This window comes from Ursus arctos, unplaced genomic scaffold (assembly GCF_023065955.2).
Source record: "Ursus arctos isolate Adak ecotype North America unplaced genomic scaffold, UrsArc2.0 scaffold_1, whole genome shotgun sequence".
NCBI lineage: Eukaryota > Metazoa > Chordata > Mammalia > Carnivora > Ursidae > Ursus > Ursus arctos.
In genome coordinates, this window is record NW_026622763.1 from 76,290,926 (window position 1) to 76,305,751 (window position 14,826).

General features: G+C 40.4%; 1 protein-coding gene across 19 annotated transcripts in view; it reads left to right on the forward strand.

The window, feature by feature from the left end:
* Positions 1-14,826, forward strand: part of CFLAR (CASP8 and FADD like apoptosis regulator) — a 52,901-nt gene that overhangs the window by 13,917 nt on the left and 24,158 nt on the right. For 15 of the 19 annotated variants that reach the window (XR_006408739.3, XM_057303926.1, XM_057303927.1 and 12 more), the window contains 6 exons: positions 2,374-2,782; positions 4,875-4,980; positions 6,517-6,652; positions 7,513-7,598; positions 11,127-11,184; positions 14,520-14,569. Coding sequence is in view for 16 of the 19 variants with exons in the window: in XM_057303926.1 (XP_057159909.1) it covers positions 2,502-2,782; positions 4,875-4,980; positions 6,517-6,652; positions 7,513-7,598; positions 11,127-11,184; positions 14,520-14,569 (717 nt within the window). In the remaining 3 variants the exon portion in view is untranslated. Of the gene's footprint in view, positions 1-2,276; positions 2,783-4,874; positions 4,981-6,516; positions 6,653-7,512; positions 7,599-9,520; positions 9,545-11,126; positions 11,185-11,415; positions 14,593-14,826 lie in introns of those variants that run through there. The other 4 variants (XM_048213949.2, XM_048213950.2, XM_057303939.1 and 1 more) reach the window with 3 other exon arrangements.

A 14,826-nucleotide genomic window follows, 5' to 3' on the forward strand; every position in this document is an offset into this window, starting at 1 on the left:
TGGCTCATTTGGTTAAGCATCTGCCTTCTGCTCAGGTCAAGATCCTGGCATCCTGGCATCCTGGGATCGAGCCCCACTGTGGAAAGTTGGGCTCTCTGCTCAGCAGGGAGTCTGCTTCTCCCTCTCTCTGCCCCTCCCCCCTGCTTGTGCACTCTCTCTCTCTCTCAAATAAATAAATAAAATCTTCAAAAAAATAAAAATAGGGAATTGAACATTTGATTTCTCTTTGGTTCTTTTTCAGATAAGTCTTGTGAACATGGATAACATCTCATTTATTCTTCTGTGTTTAATCACCTCTTTACTTATTTTATACCTTCTAGTGTATATGAATATTTTATGGGTTGATTGATAACAACTGCTAACAAAATTGTGACTTTTAGTCAATAGAATAAGTACTTCTCTTCCTTCCATGGAAACTAGTGGTAAGGTTAGGGTATTGTTAGCCTGTGAATAAAGTATAAGTTTAGGGTCCCTGAAATGCATAAAATTGTTACTTAGCTTTCAGATTAAAAAAAAAATAAAGTAGTCTGAGTGCCAGTTTTTCTACATTCATTGAGCAGCCATTTAGTAAATTCCATTTCTCCAGTTATTCATAATGGCTATCTTTAAGTGAAGTTTGGATGAGTGGGCACAGAATTGGCGTAGACACACCAATACTGATTAGCAAGTATACATAAGGTAAAATGTCTATTTTTATTAAGAACTCACCCACTTAGCCCTATTGTGGGAAGGCCAATGTGAAGGATGTAAATGAATGGTCTACTTTAAAATATTTTAAATTTTTGAAAAATAAAATAAAATTTAAAATTAATTTGATTTTGTTACTTTCAGACACTAAAATGGTTATTAATATTTTCATTGATGGGGAACTCTGGGTCTCTAGGAAATTGTGTTTACTCTAAGAATCTATTTTGTCTTTTTGTCTTTGACTGTTTAGTGTCCCTTATACCCCTTTTTGCTTTGACTGCCAGGAAACTTGGACAAATTCACAGTCTGCTAAAATCTGTTTAGACCTTTCTGGCCTGCATATTTGCTTTGTCTTCTTTATCCTTCCACCCCATTTCAACTTGCTAACGTAATGGTTTTTTAAACTAATTTTTCCCTCTCGTCTCATATAAAATTTTTCTTGTATTTAGTGTTGCTATTATAAGATGCCTCAAATCTATTGTGGACTGGAATTGTACATAAATAAATAAAATAGCTTCAGTGTTTCTTTCATTAAACATAGCTCAATAAATATATAAATACCCTTGTACACAAATAAGTAACGGTAACAGTAACTTACAGGGTGGTTCTGTTTCCTTTTTTTTTTTTGCTAAGATTAACTTTTAACCTTAAATGTTCTCTAATAGAAATAGACCGGGTACTCTCTCAGAATGCAAGAGTTTATTTAACATAAAATATAGTTGCATAAAATATGCAACTTTATTTATTTTTTGCTATGAAACTTTAGAATAGAATAGACAGGGGCTGCCATTTGCATCTTAAATTTTGAAGAATAGGTTGAGTTTCAGTGGAAGCAGTTAGGACTACACCTATGGCATTACCTCCCATTGCTCCCACTCAAGTCCAGCCCTGGGACCAAGAACTTTCCCCAGATTTTCTGTTCTGCTTCCTTCCTTCCACCGATACCATCAGCAACTCCTGTGATAATTGCTGACCTGAAGCAGTGTATTGAGACTTAAGGGGCCTCTGGCACTTTTACGGGCTCAGGGTCTGAAGCAGTGATCAAAACTTGACAAGGCCTTTGTTCAGCTAACGGGTCAGGTCCTATGAGCATTCATGATGACATTGTGAAAAGGACCTGGGACTTTGGGAGGATGGCAGCAGAGATTTCCGCTTATGAGGGGTTTTAGAGTAGGAGACAACTGGGAGAAAAGGGAGTAGTTCTGATACCTGCAGAAGGTCTCTTGTCAAGACCCATATTTGTTCAAACCTACCTGGTTGGTGTCACGCACGTAAAGTGGGAGTTAACCATGTGACACCAGTTTTTCTAGTCCATTTAGCAGCTTAGTCATTGGGCTTTTTCTTCTTCCTCCTCCCACCAAGGTTATTCATAATGCCCTTTAGTTATTAACTCTCTCGTTGTGATTTTCTTCTTACTGTATTTGACATTCTCATAAATTCTGGTAAAGCCTGTGGGATTTTTGGGAGATAATTTGTTTCTGGTTTCATTTCCTTTAAAATGTAGGTTTTCTTCTTTGTCTGTTTTGGGTTTTCGATCAGTTGCTTTGTCTGCCTTCTATAGACCTAACAATGTAAATTTAATCTGCTAGGCTAGAGAGACCAGCAAGAAAGAAAGAGCCTAAACCTTGAATCTGAGACATCAGTTACTTTGATAAGAGGATTTAAAAAATTCCCTTTTAACCACAGAACTCCATTGGAAAGGTTTTGGAAAGAAATGAAGAAAACCATCAGAAATGAAGTCAGCAACTTCACGGCCTTCTGTTGACTAGAGCGGCGTTTTATTACTGCAGTGTTTTGGAACGACACTGTGCAGGATGTCTACTGAGGTCATCCATCAGGTTGAAGAGGCCCTTGATGAAGACGAGAAGAAAATGCTTCTTTTTTTGTGCCGGGACATTGCTGCAGATGTTGCTCCGCTTAACGTCAGGGACCTTTTGGATATTTTAAGCGAGAGAGGAATGCTGTCGGCCATGGGCTTGGCGGAGCTGCTCTACAGGGTGAGGCGGTTTGACCTGCTCAAGCGCATCTTCAAGATGGACAGAAAAGCCGTGGAGACCCACCTGCTCAGGCACCCTCGCCTTATTTCAGACTATAGGTAATTCATGAGCAATTCCCAAGGCTGGACCTGGTGGGAGGGAGTGAGGTGGTCTAGGCTTATGAACAATAGAAATGAGGCCAGTAAGGAAAAGCAATGATGTTACCTTCTTTACCCATAGATTCACCTGCCTTATGATGTTACCTCATTCCTTTGAAGTCTTTGAACATTTTTGCTAAAAGTAATTGGGCAGAAGATCATAAAGAAAGTGGAAGGGCTGGGTAGCGTGTGCTTGTTTGCCTGATAGATAGAATGAGAGAGATGAGAATGACTAGGAGCTAGTAATTCTTGCCATCCTCTGAATGTGAGACCTGCCGTGGTCTTTCCTAGCTTATTTTCTGTGATGTCAGACTGGCAAATTCTGAGAAAGGAAATAACAAGTCTGACGGTGATCTTCCTGACCTTTGCAGAGCTCTGTGATCCCTCCTGAGTCCCCTTTGGTCTTTCCCATGCGAAGGAGGTTAGTGAGGTGGGCTGCCTTTCTGTGAGTTCGTATGAGGTCCTTGCCCCCAGAGGCTCGGTGGGCCAGGGATGCAGAATGAACATCCCATCGATTAGCCAGCTGTAGGCCCCCTTCAGTTCAGAGAGGAATGGTCCCTGGAGTCCCCTTTAGTTCAGACCGTCTTTGAGTTTTTCCTTCCTCCTGTTTACATACTACTCTCTTGGAGGTTCAGCGGAGCACAGAAGCCACAAGAAAGGCTGCATTTCTGGAGAAAGGATGATACCTTGTAACCTTAAATGAATGGCTCCTTTTTCTCCAAACCACCAGCCTTAAGTTATATCAGTGAGGCATTATTTGGAGAAGATGTACATTATCAAGAACTATAGTAAAGAGAGTTGGAAGCAGCATAGGCCTTGGAAAGTGTCTGAAACTTGAGGTCTAGAGGCCTATTTAAGTCCCAGAACAACCAGTTACAGGCCACATAGGCTGAGCCAGCCACTAACATTGGTTGGGGCTTCATTTTCCTACTTGTAAAGCTAAAAATAATGAAACCTGATTTCGGAAGTTTGTTGGTGAAGATCAATTGTAATAATTTAGTATGTGAAGTACTTCTAGAACTGTGGAGCCCTCTACAAATGCAGGGGTTCATTATTATTATTGTAGTTACTCTCGACCATCTGCCACCTCTTCAAGTATCATATAATGTCAGTAATGTTCTTAAAACTTTTTCAGAGGCACTGGGTTTCAGTGAATAAGTTAGGGCACTCTCCATTTCCTGTCTCTTTGCAATGGTGAGTAGAGACAGTTCCTCGGAGCCTGTGGGCAGAGAGGCTGGGCAGTGGGATTCTAGATTCATCAGTGCATCTGTTTAGTGGCCTTTCTTTTGGGTCAACATATGCCAAGTGTTTGGTAAGCGCTAGAGCAAAATGAACGAAGCATGTTCTGTCCTCAAGAATTTGAGAACCTCATTGAGAAAACAGCCTTCTAAGCAGTGATGACAGTGTCAAGGCAATAATGCCAACCACGGAGTGTCCTGGGAGCCCAGATACAGTGTGATGGTGGCTCCCATTGGAGCAGAGGTGACTGAATCAGGAGGAGCTTTCTAGACAAAGACATCTATGGTCACAGTCCCCAGGCTCTAGATGCCTTTTACTCTTCGAGTTCAAGAGTGGGCCAGGATATCACGGGTGTAACTTCGCTTTAGAAGCTTGCGACTCCAGGTATGGTCCCTGGGTCTGCAGCAGCATCAGCCCCTGGGAGTTCGTAAAACAGAGAAGACAAGACCACTTCGAGTTCTATTTCTGTCTTCCATCTTAGTCATATATGTTCTTCACCTACTTCATCGTAACATCTGGGGGAGTAGGGGATTCTTTAGGGAAGTTTTTATTCTCTGAGCTGTTTTTAGAGCAGTTAGTTGGAAAGAAAGGTACTGTTTCCTATTGAAAGTACGGGCAGGGTGAATTTTCTTTTTGAGTTCCTTTAAGATATCTTCCTGAGGTGGCCTAGGCTTTCTGTTTTATGGGGGTGCATATCAGATGGGGGCCTGAACTAGCCTTTTAACCGGTTGTTGGCATAGCGGAAGCATAGGCTCTTGGTGTTTTCACTAGGATGGTATCTGAATTTATTAAAAAAAACTTGTCTGGTTTACAGGGTGCTGATGACAGAGATTGGTGGTAATCTGGAAAAATCTGATCTGTCCTCATTATTTTTCCTCATGAGGGATTATATTGGTCGAAAAAAGTTAGCCAAGGATAAGGTGAGTGTTCTTTTTCTTGATTCATGTTCCCAAGAGCCTATCAGAAGGTGGGGGTACTCTCTAGGGTGTTGAGAGAGAGAAGTGGGCCCTTGAATAGGGAGGCCCAAGCTGGGGGTGAAGGTAGGAAGCGAGAAGAATAAGGTCTTTTCTTAACATTGATAGGAAGAGAATCGGTCTCTCCTTTGAGAGGAAATAGGGTGGCCCTGGGTGTATCTCTCATCCTTGTATTTTATCCTTATTTCTATAAAAGTCAGAGGCCTGATTTAGGCATCAGTTTCTCTCCCCCGTTTGGCAGACCATCTGGGAGGGTTAGGAAGTCCCATCTGCTCATGCTGAGTGCAAACAGGTGGGAAGTACGAGTCCACTCCCGTCTTGCCCTCCCACAGCATCTGTGTCCCCTCAGCTAGCTCGAGGCCAGTGTGAAGTCATTAGGCTCCATGTGGAGATGAGCTGGGGGAAGGTACTTGTGACTCACGTATTCAGGGAATGGCAAAAGTAGAGATTTGGTGTTGGAAGCTAGGTAGCAGTCAAGATCTCAGGGATGTGATTGCTGGAGTATTTAAATTCTGTCTGGCCCTATGTGATACTGCTGGCCTAAGGACAAGCCAGGAAAACCTCAGGTCACTAGATTATGACAATATGTTTTTGAAGGACTTGCCTTTGAGGACTATGGTAAGGGGTTGCCTGAGAATTTCCTCATGTTCTTTAATCACTGTAGTTTTGTTTCTGAAATCTAGGCAGGTAAGGTGACTGCATGACCCCACCATCAAATGCATCAAATGGGAAGGAAAATGAAAAAACAGAACTTCTCTGGTGTCCCCGGATCAGCTGATCTGCTGGTCATTTACATCAATGTCGTGAGGGTGATGATGTAAAAACATAAATTTATAGAGCCTCAGTAATCAAATGTTAAACAGAAGGGAAAGGAATGCCTGTTTCTGAAATACAGTTCTTTCATGATCTCTTCGGTCCAGGGCAAGTGACAGCAATATACCCTAACTTTTAAATTTTGCCCCCTCAGACCTCCTGAGTCAGAATGAGTTGGAATGTCCAGCATTGACTAAAATACTTTAGGAGCTTCAAAATTACATCATTGGGATTTTTCTAGTAGAGACTTGTCCCCAGCTATCTTCTCTCTTCCCTTTTTTAGGAAGGCCCTTAGAGTTTTTCGTTATAATATCAGCCGGAAATATCTTTCGGAAGAGAATGAACTCAGGAGGATTTTATTTTTAGGCCTGCCCTCTCGTGGTACTTCTTGATGTCATAAATGGCCCATGTGTCTATCCCCAACCTAGGGACGGGTTGTCCACCAAAAGACTTAACCACCTCTTTCTCAGTAAAATCCAGGAGTATAATTTGCTCTTGGCGTTGGAGGGACTATAAAACAGAGAGGTCTGGTTTAGGATCACTGAAGATCATGGAAGGGGCTCCTCTTGTCACATTTTCTTGCTGTTACAAATCACACAGCCTGAGATTTGCATTTAGGGCTTAAGAGCAGCCTTACTGACATTTGTTTTTTGTTGGTTGCTCTCTCAGAGTTTCCTAGATCTTGTGATCGAATTAGAGAAACTAAGTCTGATTGCTCCGGATCAATTGGATTTACTAGAAAAATGCCTGAAGAACATCCACCGAGTAGACCTGAAGACAAAAATCCAGAAATACAAGCAGTCGGGTAAGTAGAATTTTGGCCTCTCTGTGGCCTAAGGAAAGTACCCTATGCATCCGAGGTTTGGTTGGTAAAGATTCACTTGTCGGATGCGTGGAGGGAACAGAACCGAGTGTCGACAGCCCCCACTAGCCTGTGGCTAGAGATCACGTCCCTTTCTATCTTTCATATCCTACATCTGCTGACTTCGTCACCCTATACCCATGATCACAGAGTCTCAGCCCTCTGCAAAACGCTGCCGAGAAGTTCTTAACATTCCGGCCTTCAGGAAATAGTCTGCACCCCCATTTTCTGCACAGGCTGGCAGCATTGTGGACACATAGGGCTTTCGAGTGCATGTCGAACCCTGCTGTCTTGCTCCAGTGTTGGGCCTGACCTCCATCCAACTCCAGGTGGCATCCTGTCACTGGGATCCCCTAGCTGCCCTGTGTGTGTCCTGAGTTTCACCAAACCTCCTCACGGAAAAGGGTAACTTTGCTTCCTCCATAAGGGGGACCAGACTCACAGTGGCCTTCTTTCTCGTGCCACCCCTCCCCCATTGTCTTTTAGATTCAGCCTCAGCCTGGGCTCTGTTAGCAGTCCACTGCCACCATAGAGGCACAGCCTAGAGGGCATAGCTGAGACCCAGGGATCTACATCCCCCTCCCCACAGATGACCGATAAAAGATCGAGGGTCGGTGTAGCATTTTAGTCCTTTCTTAACGGCAGTGGGAGAATCATCTGATCCAATATTTTGAATTTAGTCAGGTAGTTAGATAGAGTTTAGGGTATTTTGAAAGATGGATGATTGACTGAACTGAGCCATTGTTGAATATTCATTTGACAAGAACTTAAATCCTAAGTCAATACCTCTCTTCTGCTTACAGCTCAAGGAGCTGGAACAAGTTATACAAATGCACTTCAGGCATCATTCCCAAATCTGAGTCTTAAGGATCCTTCATGTAACTTAAGGGTGAGTCTGGAGCAAATGTACAGAATTCCAGAAACAGTTGCAGGACTTTGATAAAAATATATATATTCTCACAGCGTGTACTTCATTTAATGTCTGAAAAAAATGTGATAGAAATGTGCATTTAAAAAAATATGTGTAGCTTCTTATGATTACAAAGCTAACTTGTGTTCATTGAGAGAATTTGGAAAATACAGAGAAAGTTCAAGATGTATTAAAAGAATTTTTGAAGTATGTTTTCTCTTACCCCAGTTCCTTTCCCCAGAGGCAGCTTTGTTAACCCTTGTCTTCTGTAAACATCCAGAGATAATCTATGCACATACCATATTTCACTTTTGTTTTTTTCTTTTTGTGCAAATGGTGGAACACTGTGCCCCTTGTCTGAGCTGGGAATTCTTGGAAATTTTTCCAAATGAATCATAGGGGCCCTGCCTCTATTCAGTCATTGTTTTTAATGGATGTATATAGTTCTACTTCCTGGATGTCTCACAACGTGTATCGTAGCCCTTTCTTGTGTGTGTATATTACAGATCATTTCCAATCTTTTGTTACTGCAATGATTGAAAATAAATATCCTTATATTTACCTCTCTGTGCATTTGCTTGTTATTGGGCTTATTTTAACAATTTCAGCAGAAGTGTTTTTGTTATTGGGCTATATTACTGAGTGAGTGATTCGTGACCATAAATGTCACATAGTCACTTCTGGTTGTTGTGTTATTATATGGTGCAAAGTATTATCATAATTGTTCTTGGTTAGTTTTTTATCTTGAGAAGTTAATCCTAGTATAATATCTTCATCCGCCTAGAAAGATATGTGGAATTTGTAGTTAGGCCTTAGGTCACAGTGCAATTTCATGGTTAGATTATAAAAGCTTTCATAAACGTGTGAGGAAAACATTAACTACCCCAGTAATAGAAATAGTTTCATGAAGAATGTGAGCTGTGCGAGATAACCTTGAGCAATAGAATTTCAGAGCTAAAATGGGTATTGAGGATTATACTGTCCAACCCCCTCATCAAACAAATAAGGACATTTAGGCCTAAAGTACATTAGGTGATTGCCCAGCTCTATGGGCCGCGTCAATGTTCCTTCCTCTATACCATGGTATATTTAATAAACTACCACAGTCATGCCACAGCTTAAGTGTATCTGTCATTTTTTTTTAAAGAATCAAATACACTTCCGTTTGTCCTTCTGAATCTCTGTGATACCAAGTCATGAAACAAAATTGATTCAGGATTCAGATCCAGATTTTCTGAGCTTTTTCTACTACTGTATATCTAATATAAATTATACTGTCACTATTGGTTAAAAGCTTGCCATATTTTTACTATCATCTTTCTATTTTGATGAAAGTAATTATATTCACTGTGTAGCCTATTGGGAATCCACATGCTCTGTATTTAAATTTCTCCTTTAATTTGCTGTATTGATCTATGACCCTGATCGTTAATTCGTTTAGTAAGCAGACACTGTGGCACATGGATTCAGCGAGGAGGTAAATACCTGGATGTTAACTCATACAAGAGTGCAAAGTGTTTTAAAAATTACAGTGACATTAAATGACACATGACACAACATATTATAGAATAAAAATGTTGTGTCACTCTGCAATACAATGCTTTTTAAATCTAGCTTTGATTTGATGTTATATTTCTTTAATAGCTACGTAAACGTGATTGCACATCCATGTAGGGTTCCAAATTCTATATAGTATTATCAGCCTCTGGCTAAGTCACGTATGATTAGTGATAAAAGCAACTTACATGTTTTTCTTTAGACACACAGACTTAGCTGCAGACACAGCTTAATGAATAGTGTACTTCTCTCTTTTGGCTAGGATAGCTTCAGAGGAGAACTGTCATTTGAAAGCTGAACCTATCAGATGGTTTGCAGTATGTGGTATATGTGCCTTACAAAGGACCTGTCATCTGAGAAGAGCAAGGGTCGGTTCAATCTTTCATTTTCTGATTAATTTCATTCTAGCCCACAGAATTGGTAGCTATTTATTATTTATTTATTTATTTATTTATTTATTTATTTTGGTAGCTGATTTTTGAGAACCAACCCCACACGTGGCTTATGTGCAGCTAGGCACTGTAGAAACACAATAATAGAAAAACAGTAATATGCTAGCACATCAGAAAGTGCTTTGTGTACATTTAATCTTCACAAAAAATTTATAGGATGGCTACTATTATTATCCTCATTTTGAAGATAAACAAACATGGAGGTTAAATAACTTGCTCAAGCTTACACAGTTAGTGGCAGAATCAGGATTCATAGCCAGGTTTGTCTGGGCGAGAACTCCCCACTGTCTTTGTTTTTGAGTATTGTTGCCACAAAAATTATACCGTAGTTGCAGGTGTACAACATAGTAATTGGACAAGCTTATACATGATGCTACGTTTACCACAGTATAGCTACAACCATCTGTCCCCGTACAAGCTAATGTCATTGATGATAGTCCTTATGCTGTGCCTTTTATTCCTGTGACTTGGAAGCCTTCAGAATTGGAAGCCTTCACGCATTTTGCTGACCTCCCATCCCCCTCCCCTCGGGCAACCATCAGTTTGTTTTGTGTATTTAATAGTCTGATTCTGCTTTTTGTTTGTTTATTCATTTTTTTAAGATGCCACATATGAGTGGTATTTGTCTTTCTCAGACTTATTTCACTTAGCATAATACTTTCTAGGTCCATCCATGTTGTCACAAATGGCACAGTATCATCCTTTTTTGTGGCTGTGTAATATTCCATTATATATAGAATATTCCGTATATGTAATACTCCTATTTATGATATATTATGTATATATACGTATATCATCCATATCTCTTCTTTACTGACAGACACTTAGGTTGCTTCTGTATCTTGGCTTTTGTAAATAATGCTACAATAAACATGGGGTACATATATCTTTTTGAATTAGTGTTTTGTATTCTTTGGATAAATACCCAGGAGTGGAATTACTAGATTAAATAGTATTTCTATTTTTAACTTTTTGAGGAACCTCCTCCATACTGCTTTCCACAGTGGCCGAACAAATTTCCATTCCCACCAGTAGTGCCTAAGGGTTCCTTTTTCTCTCCGTCCTCGCCAACACTTTAGAACTCTCATTCTTAATCATCGTACGTACATTGCCTCTGTGTTAAAGGACCAGGTAGAAGGTCAACCTGATGTTCCAACAGCTTGTTCTGACTTGGAGCAATTATAGCAACTCGACAATGCCGTGACATCTGACTTTATTGAGCTGTTTTAAAACATTCTAATAAGCTAATTTAGCATATTGCATGTTCATTGTATTTTCGCTTTTTAAAAAGAAAAGTTGCCTTGTGCTTTGGCTGTAGAATATGGGATTTATGCGGTTCGCTGCTCTGGCTATTCTTCTTTAGATTATTTAACTGTGAATGTGATACTTTTATTTTTTTCCTGGGTAAGAATTCTATTGAGATATTTAAAGAGGTGTGACATAAAGTGCCTCTGAAAAAAAACTAACAGGGTATGTGACTTATTCTTTATATTTGAAGCTCCAGAATGGGAGAAGTAAAGAACACAGACTCAATGTGGGACAACTTGACCTGCAAAGTAAGGCCAATTTTTCTTTATATTCGTTCTTTATAAATGCTTGATAACTCGAGTACAAATTGTTGCGTGTTTGGAGTTGGCCATTTTCTTTATCTACATATTCTGATTAAGCTTTCAAAATAAATAGCAGTTACATTCTTAAAATGTAGCCATTGGCATTTCTAATTGTTTATTGAATTAGCTTATTTGAATGTAAATACCTCCTCCATCAGCTTCATCACCTTGGCTATATTTCTTTTTTTTTTGTTTTTTTTTTTTAATTTTTTTTTTTTAAGATTTTATTTATTTATGTGACAGAGAGACAGCCAGCGAGAGAGGGAACACAAGCAGGGGGAGTGGGAGAGGAAGAAGCAGGCTCATAGCGGAGGAGCCTGATGTGGGACTCGATCCCGGTACACCGGGATCACGCCCTGAGCCGAAGGCAGACGCTTTAACGACTGCGCTACCCAGGTGCCCCACCTTGGCTATATTTGTAAGAGATGTGCTATTTATTCCTGAAGTGGAACTCTAGCCAGGCTATGTTAAACATTAATCTAGCCATGATAACGAACCATGCTAAACCAGATATCTGGCAGCAGGAAGAAGAAAGGTCACTAGGATATTGTTTTATAGCTCACTTTTAAAAAAGATTTCATTTATTTAATTTTCAGAGAGAGAGAGAGCACACAGCAGGGGGAGTGCCAGGCAGAGGGAGAAGAAGACTCCCTGCTGAGCAGGGAGCCCAATGTGGGGCTCGATGTGGGGCTCGATCCCATGACCCTGGGATCATGACCCTGGGATCATGACCTGAGCCGAAGGCAGATGCTTAACTGATTGAGCCACCCAGGCACCCCTATTTTATACCTCATTTAATAAATCTAGATACTCTACAGATGACATTCCCCTACTCCTAAAAAGAAAGAAAAAATACAATAAAAAACTAGTCATTTCGACCCATACGACTCTTTCTTAAAACATCAACACTTGATTTCATAACGTCATTTTTTTAAAAACTGTGCTTCTTTTGCTTCACTTCCTTGAAGTGAAGGCTGAGACTTGGTCTCACGCTGTATTGTAGCTGATTGTGCCTCAGAACCCCAGGAGGCAGGGATCAATAGGCAGGGGAAGAGGGCTCAGTCTTCCCCGAGGGGCTTGGAATTTGTCCCATGTGCGGTGGGAATCACGAATGTTCCCAGTAGAGCAGTGGCCCGAAGGAAGCCTTCTTTGTGTGGCAGGCCCCTTGCCAAAATCTTCTGAGTCAGCCTCCATGCTGTCTGTCTGCATCTAGAAACTGAGAAGCATTTTGCCCAGATTCGCCAGATGGTACTGTTCATGCCTGTCATTCCCTACCTAGTATTTTGCTCTCCAGCAAAAGCTACCGAGAAGTGAATTTATTCCTGAAGTGACAACGTGTTTCTCAAAACACTGGTGAGGTGGTGAAATTAGCATTCTGAAAGCTGTTTAAAAGGAAAACAGGAGAACTGGTAGATTCGGATAGGAATGAAAACCAAATTGGTGTTCTTTCCATAGCTCCCTGATGGCAGGCTTCTCCTTAATTGTAATGATACTGGCTGTTATGTGCAAGTGACGATTTACTGAACTCTGCATCTGAAACTCATGATGTACTCTATGTTGGCTAATTGAATTTAAATTGAAAAAAAAAAACACAACGTAATGACACAGGTGAGATGGGTGAGGCTCCCAACACCCATAGTGATCCTTCAGAGAGCTAGGGACCTGCTTTTGCCTGGACCTGGTTTATTTGCTGGTAAAGAAAAAAGCTTTCATATTAATTTGGACTTCCAAAGCTTTTGATTGGATGATGATGATGATAATCACTACAATTTATTAAGCTCTTATTGAGTGCCTTAACCCAAGATAGGTATAGTACATAGATTATTTTCTGGGTTTTTTTATTCTGTTAATCCATGATTGCTTAAATACTAAATGAAAAAGAGAAATTTCCTTTTAATCCCAAGTATCAGATGACCACTGTTAACATTTGTATACCTCTAGACTCTTACTTTTAAGCATATATATGTGTAAGCATATGCATACAAATACATATTTTTAAGTACCTGGGATTAATATTACCCATGTTATTCAATAATCCATTATCAGTTAATATATCCTGCATATCTTTTCATGTCGAATACATAAAGATCTTTCTTATCCTTTTTAACATGTATAGTATCCATTATATGTACCATGATTTATTTAGCCAGTTTCATGTTGGTGGATTTTTAAGTATTTTTCTAGTTTGAGGCCCGTTATAAACAATTATTCGGTAGATATTTTTGCATACTTGCTCTGTTATTTCCTTAGGATAAATTTCTGGAGCAGAATGTTGGTTTAAAAGGTAATGTCAGTTGTCCTTTAAAAAGACTGTTTCTTTTTTGTTTTTTTAAGATTTTATTTTTTTGAAGTCATCTCTACACCTGGTGTGGGGCTTGAATTTACAACCCCAAGATCGAAGAGTCACATGCTTTACTGACTGAGCCAGCTGGGTGCTCCTAAAAAGACTATTTTAACTTACACACTTGAAAGTACTCATTTCCCCCAAACCTTACAAATACTGGCATTTTCTTTGCTTGTCTTCAGACATTCTCATTTTTGTAACAATCTTAAAAGGTAGATGTTGGTATGCTCATCTTAGGCACCTAAAAACCAAACAAAGCAAAACACCCTGAGACTTTTGGAGGAACCTTCCCTAAGATCACAGCTCCTCAGTGATGGTGCTAGGGTTTGAGCCAGCCATTTATGGCTTCAAAACTGGTGGTTTCTCCACCTCTCTGAGCTAATAAAGTGATTTTTACCTAATGTTACTGGTTTTAGGTTCGTCTACATTTGCTAGGCTCACTGTCCTCTTATCTTGCCACTGCCATTTTATTTTATGACCTCTCAGTATCCCTGGACTAGGAAAACATGGCCATCTGTTGCACACGTGGCAGATACAAGGAAATGTTCCCTTTTCTGCAGTCTCTAAGGCTGTCCCCTCCAGGCATTGCCCATGGTTTCAGCACATGGAAGAAAGCTATCAATATAGTTGGGTGGTGAGGTTATTGGATTCTCCCTATCTGTTTAAAAATTCATCAAGTCACCTGGTCCTCACCTGGAGAAGGGCAAGGGAAAGCCTTTTTTCCCTTGCTATTTAAGCAATTTTTCTACCTACCCCCTGCATAGCATGGGGGCATGTATTTTCTTATCAGTTAGATTCTTCAGTGTGAGGTTGGAAGAGATAGTAAGGGGAAGGAACTAAGGGAAGAGAACAGCTGAGAGATAAAGAAACCCAGACGGCCTGGGAGCGGGCTCAGTTCTCCTTCAGCTTTGTAAATGATTTCTCTCTCATCCGCCAGGAGAATCAGTGAAGGCGTCCATCCAGGAATCAGGAGCATTCCTACCGCGGGTACAGAACAATGATCTGATCTGGTATTGTACTGTATGCACAGTGTCTGTGGAGAGCACTGACTGCTTTAAAAGATCTGTCCGTTAACAGTTCTCTGTGACAAGAATAGGACGCTGCCAGTGCCATTCTCCTGGGAGCTCTCCCAAGGGGGAACATTGGATAGAGCAAAGGGAAAATGTTGATGTGGATTGCATTCGTGAACTTTGGAGTGTGGGAAAATTCCAGAGTGGCAGTTCTCTTCTCAGCTGAGTGATTGC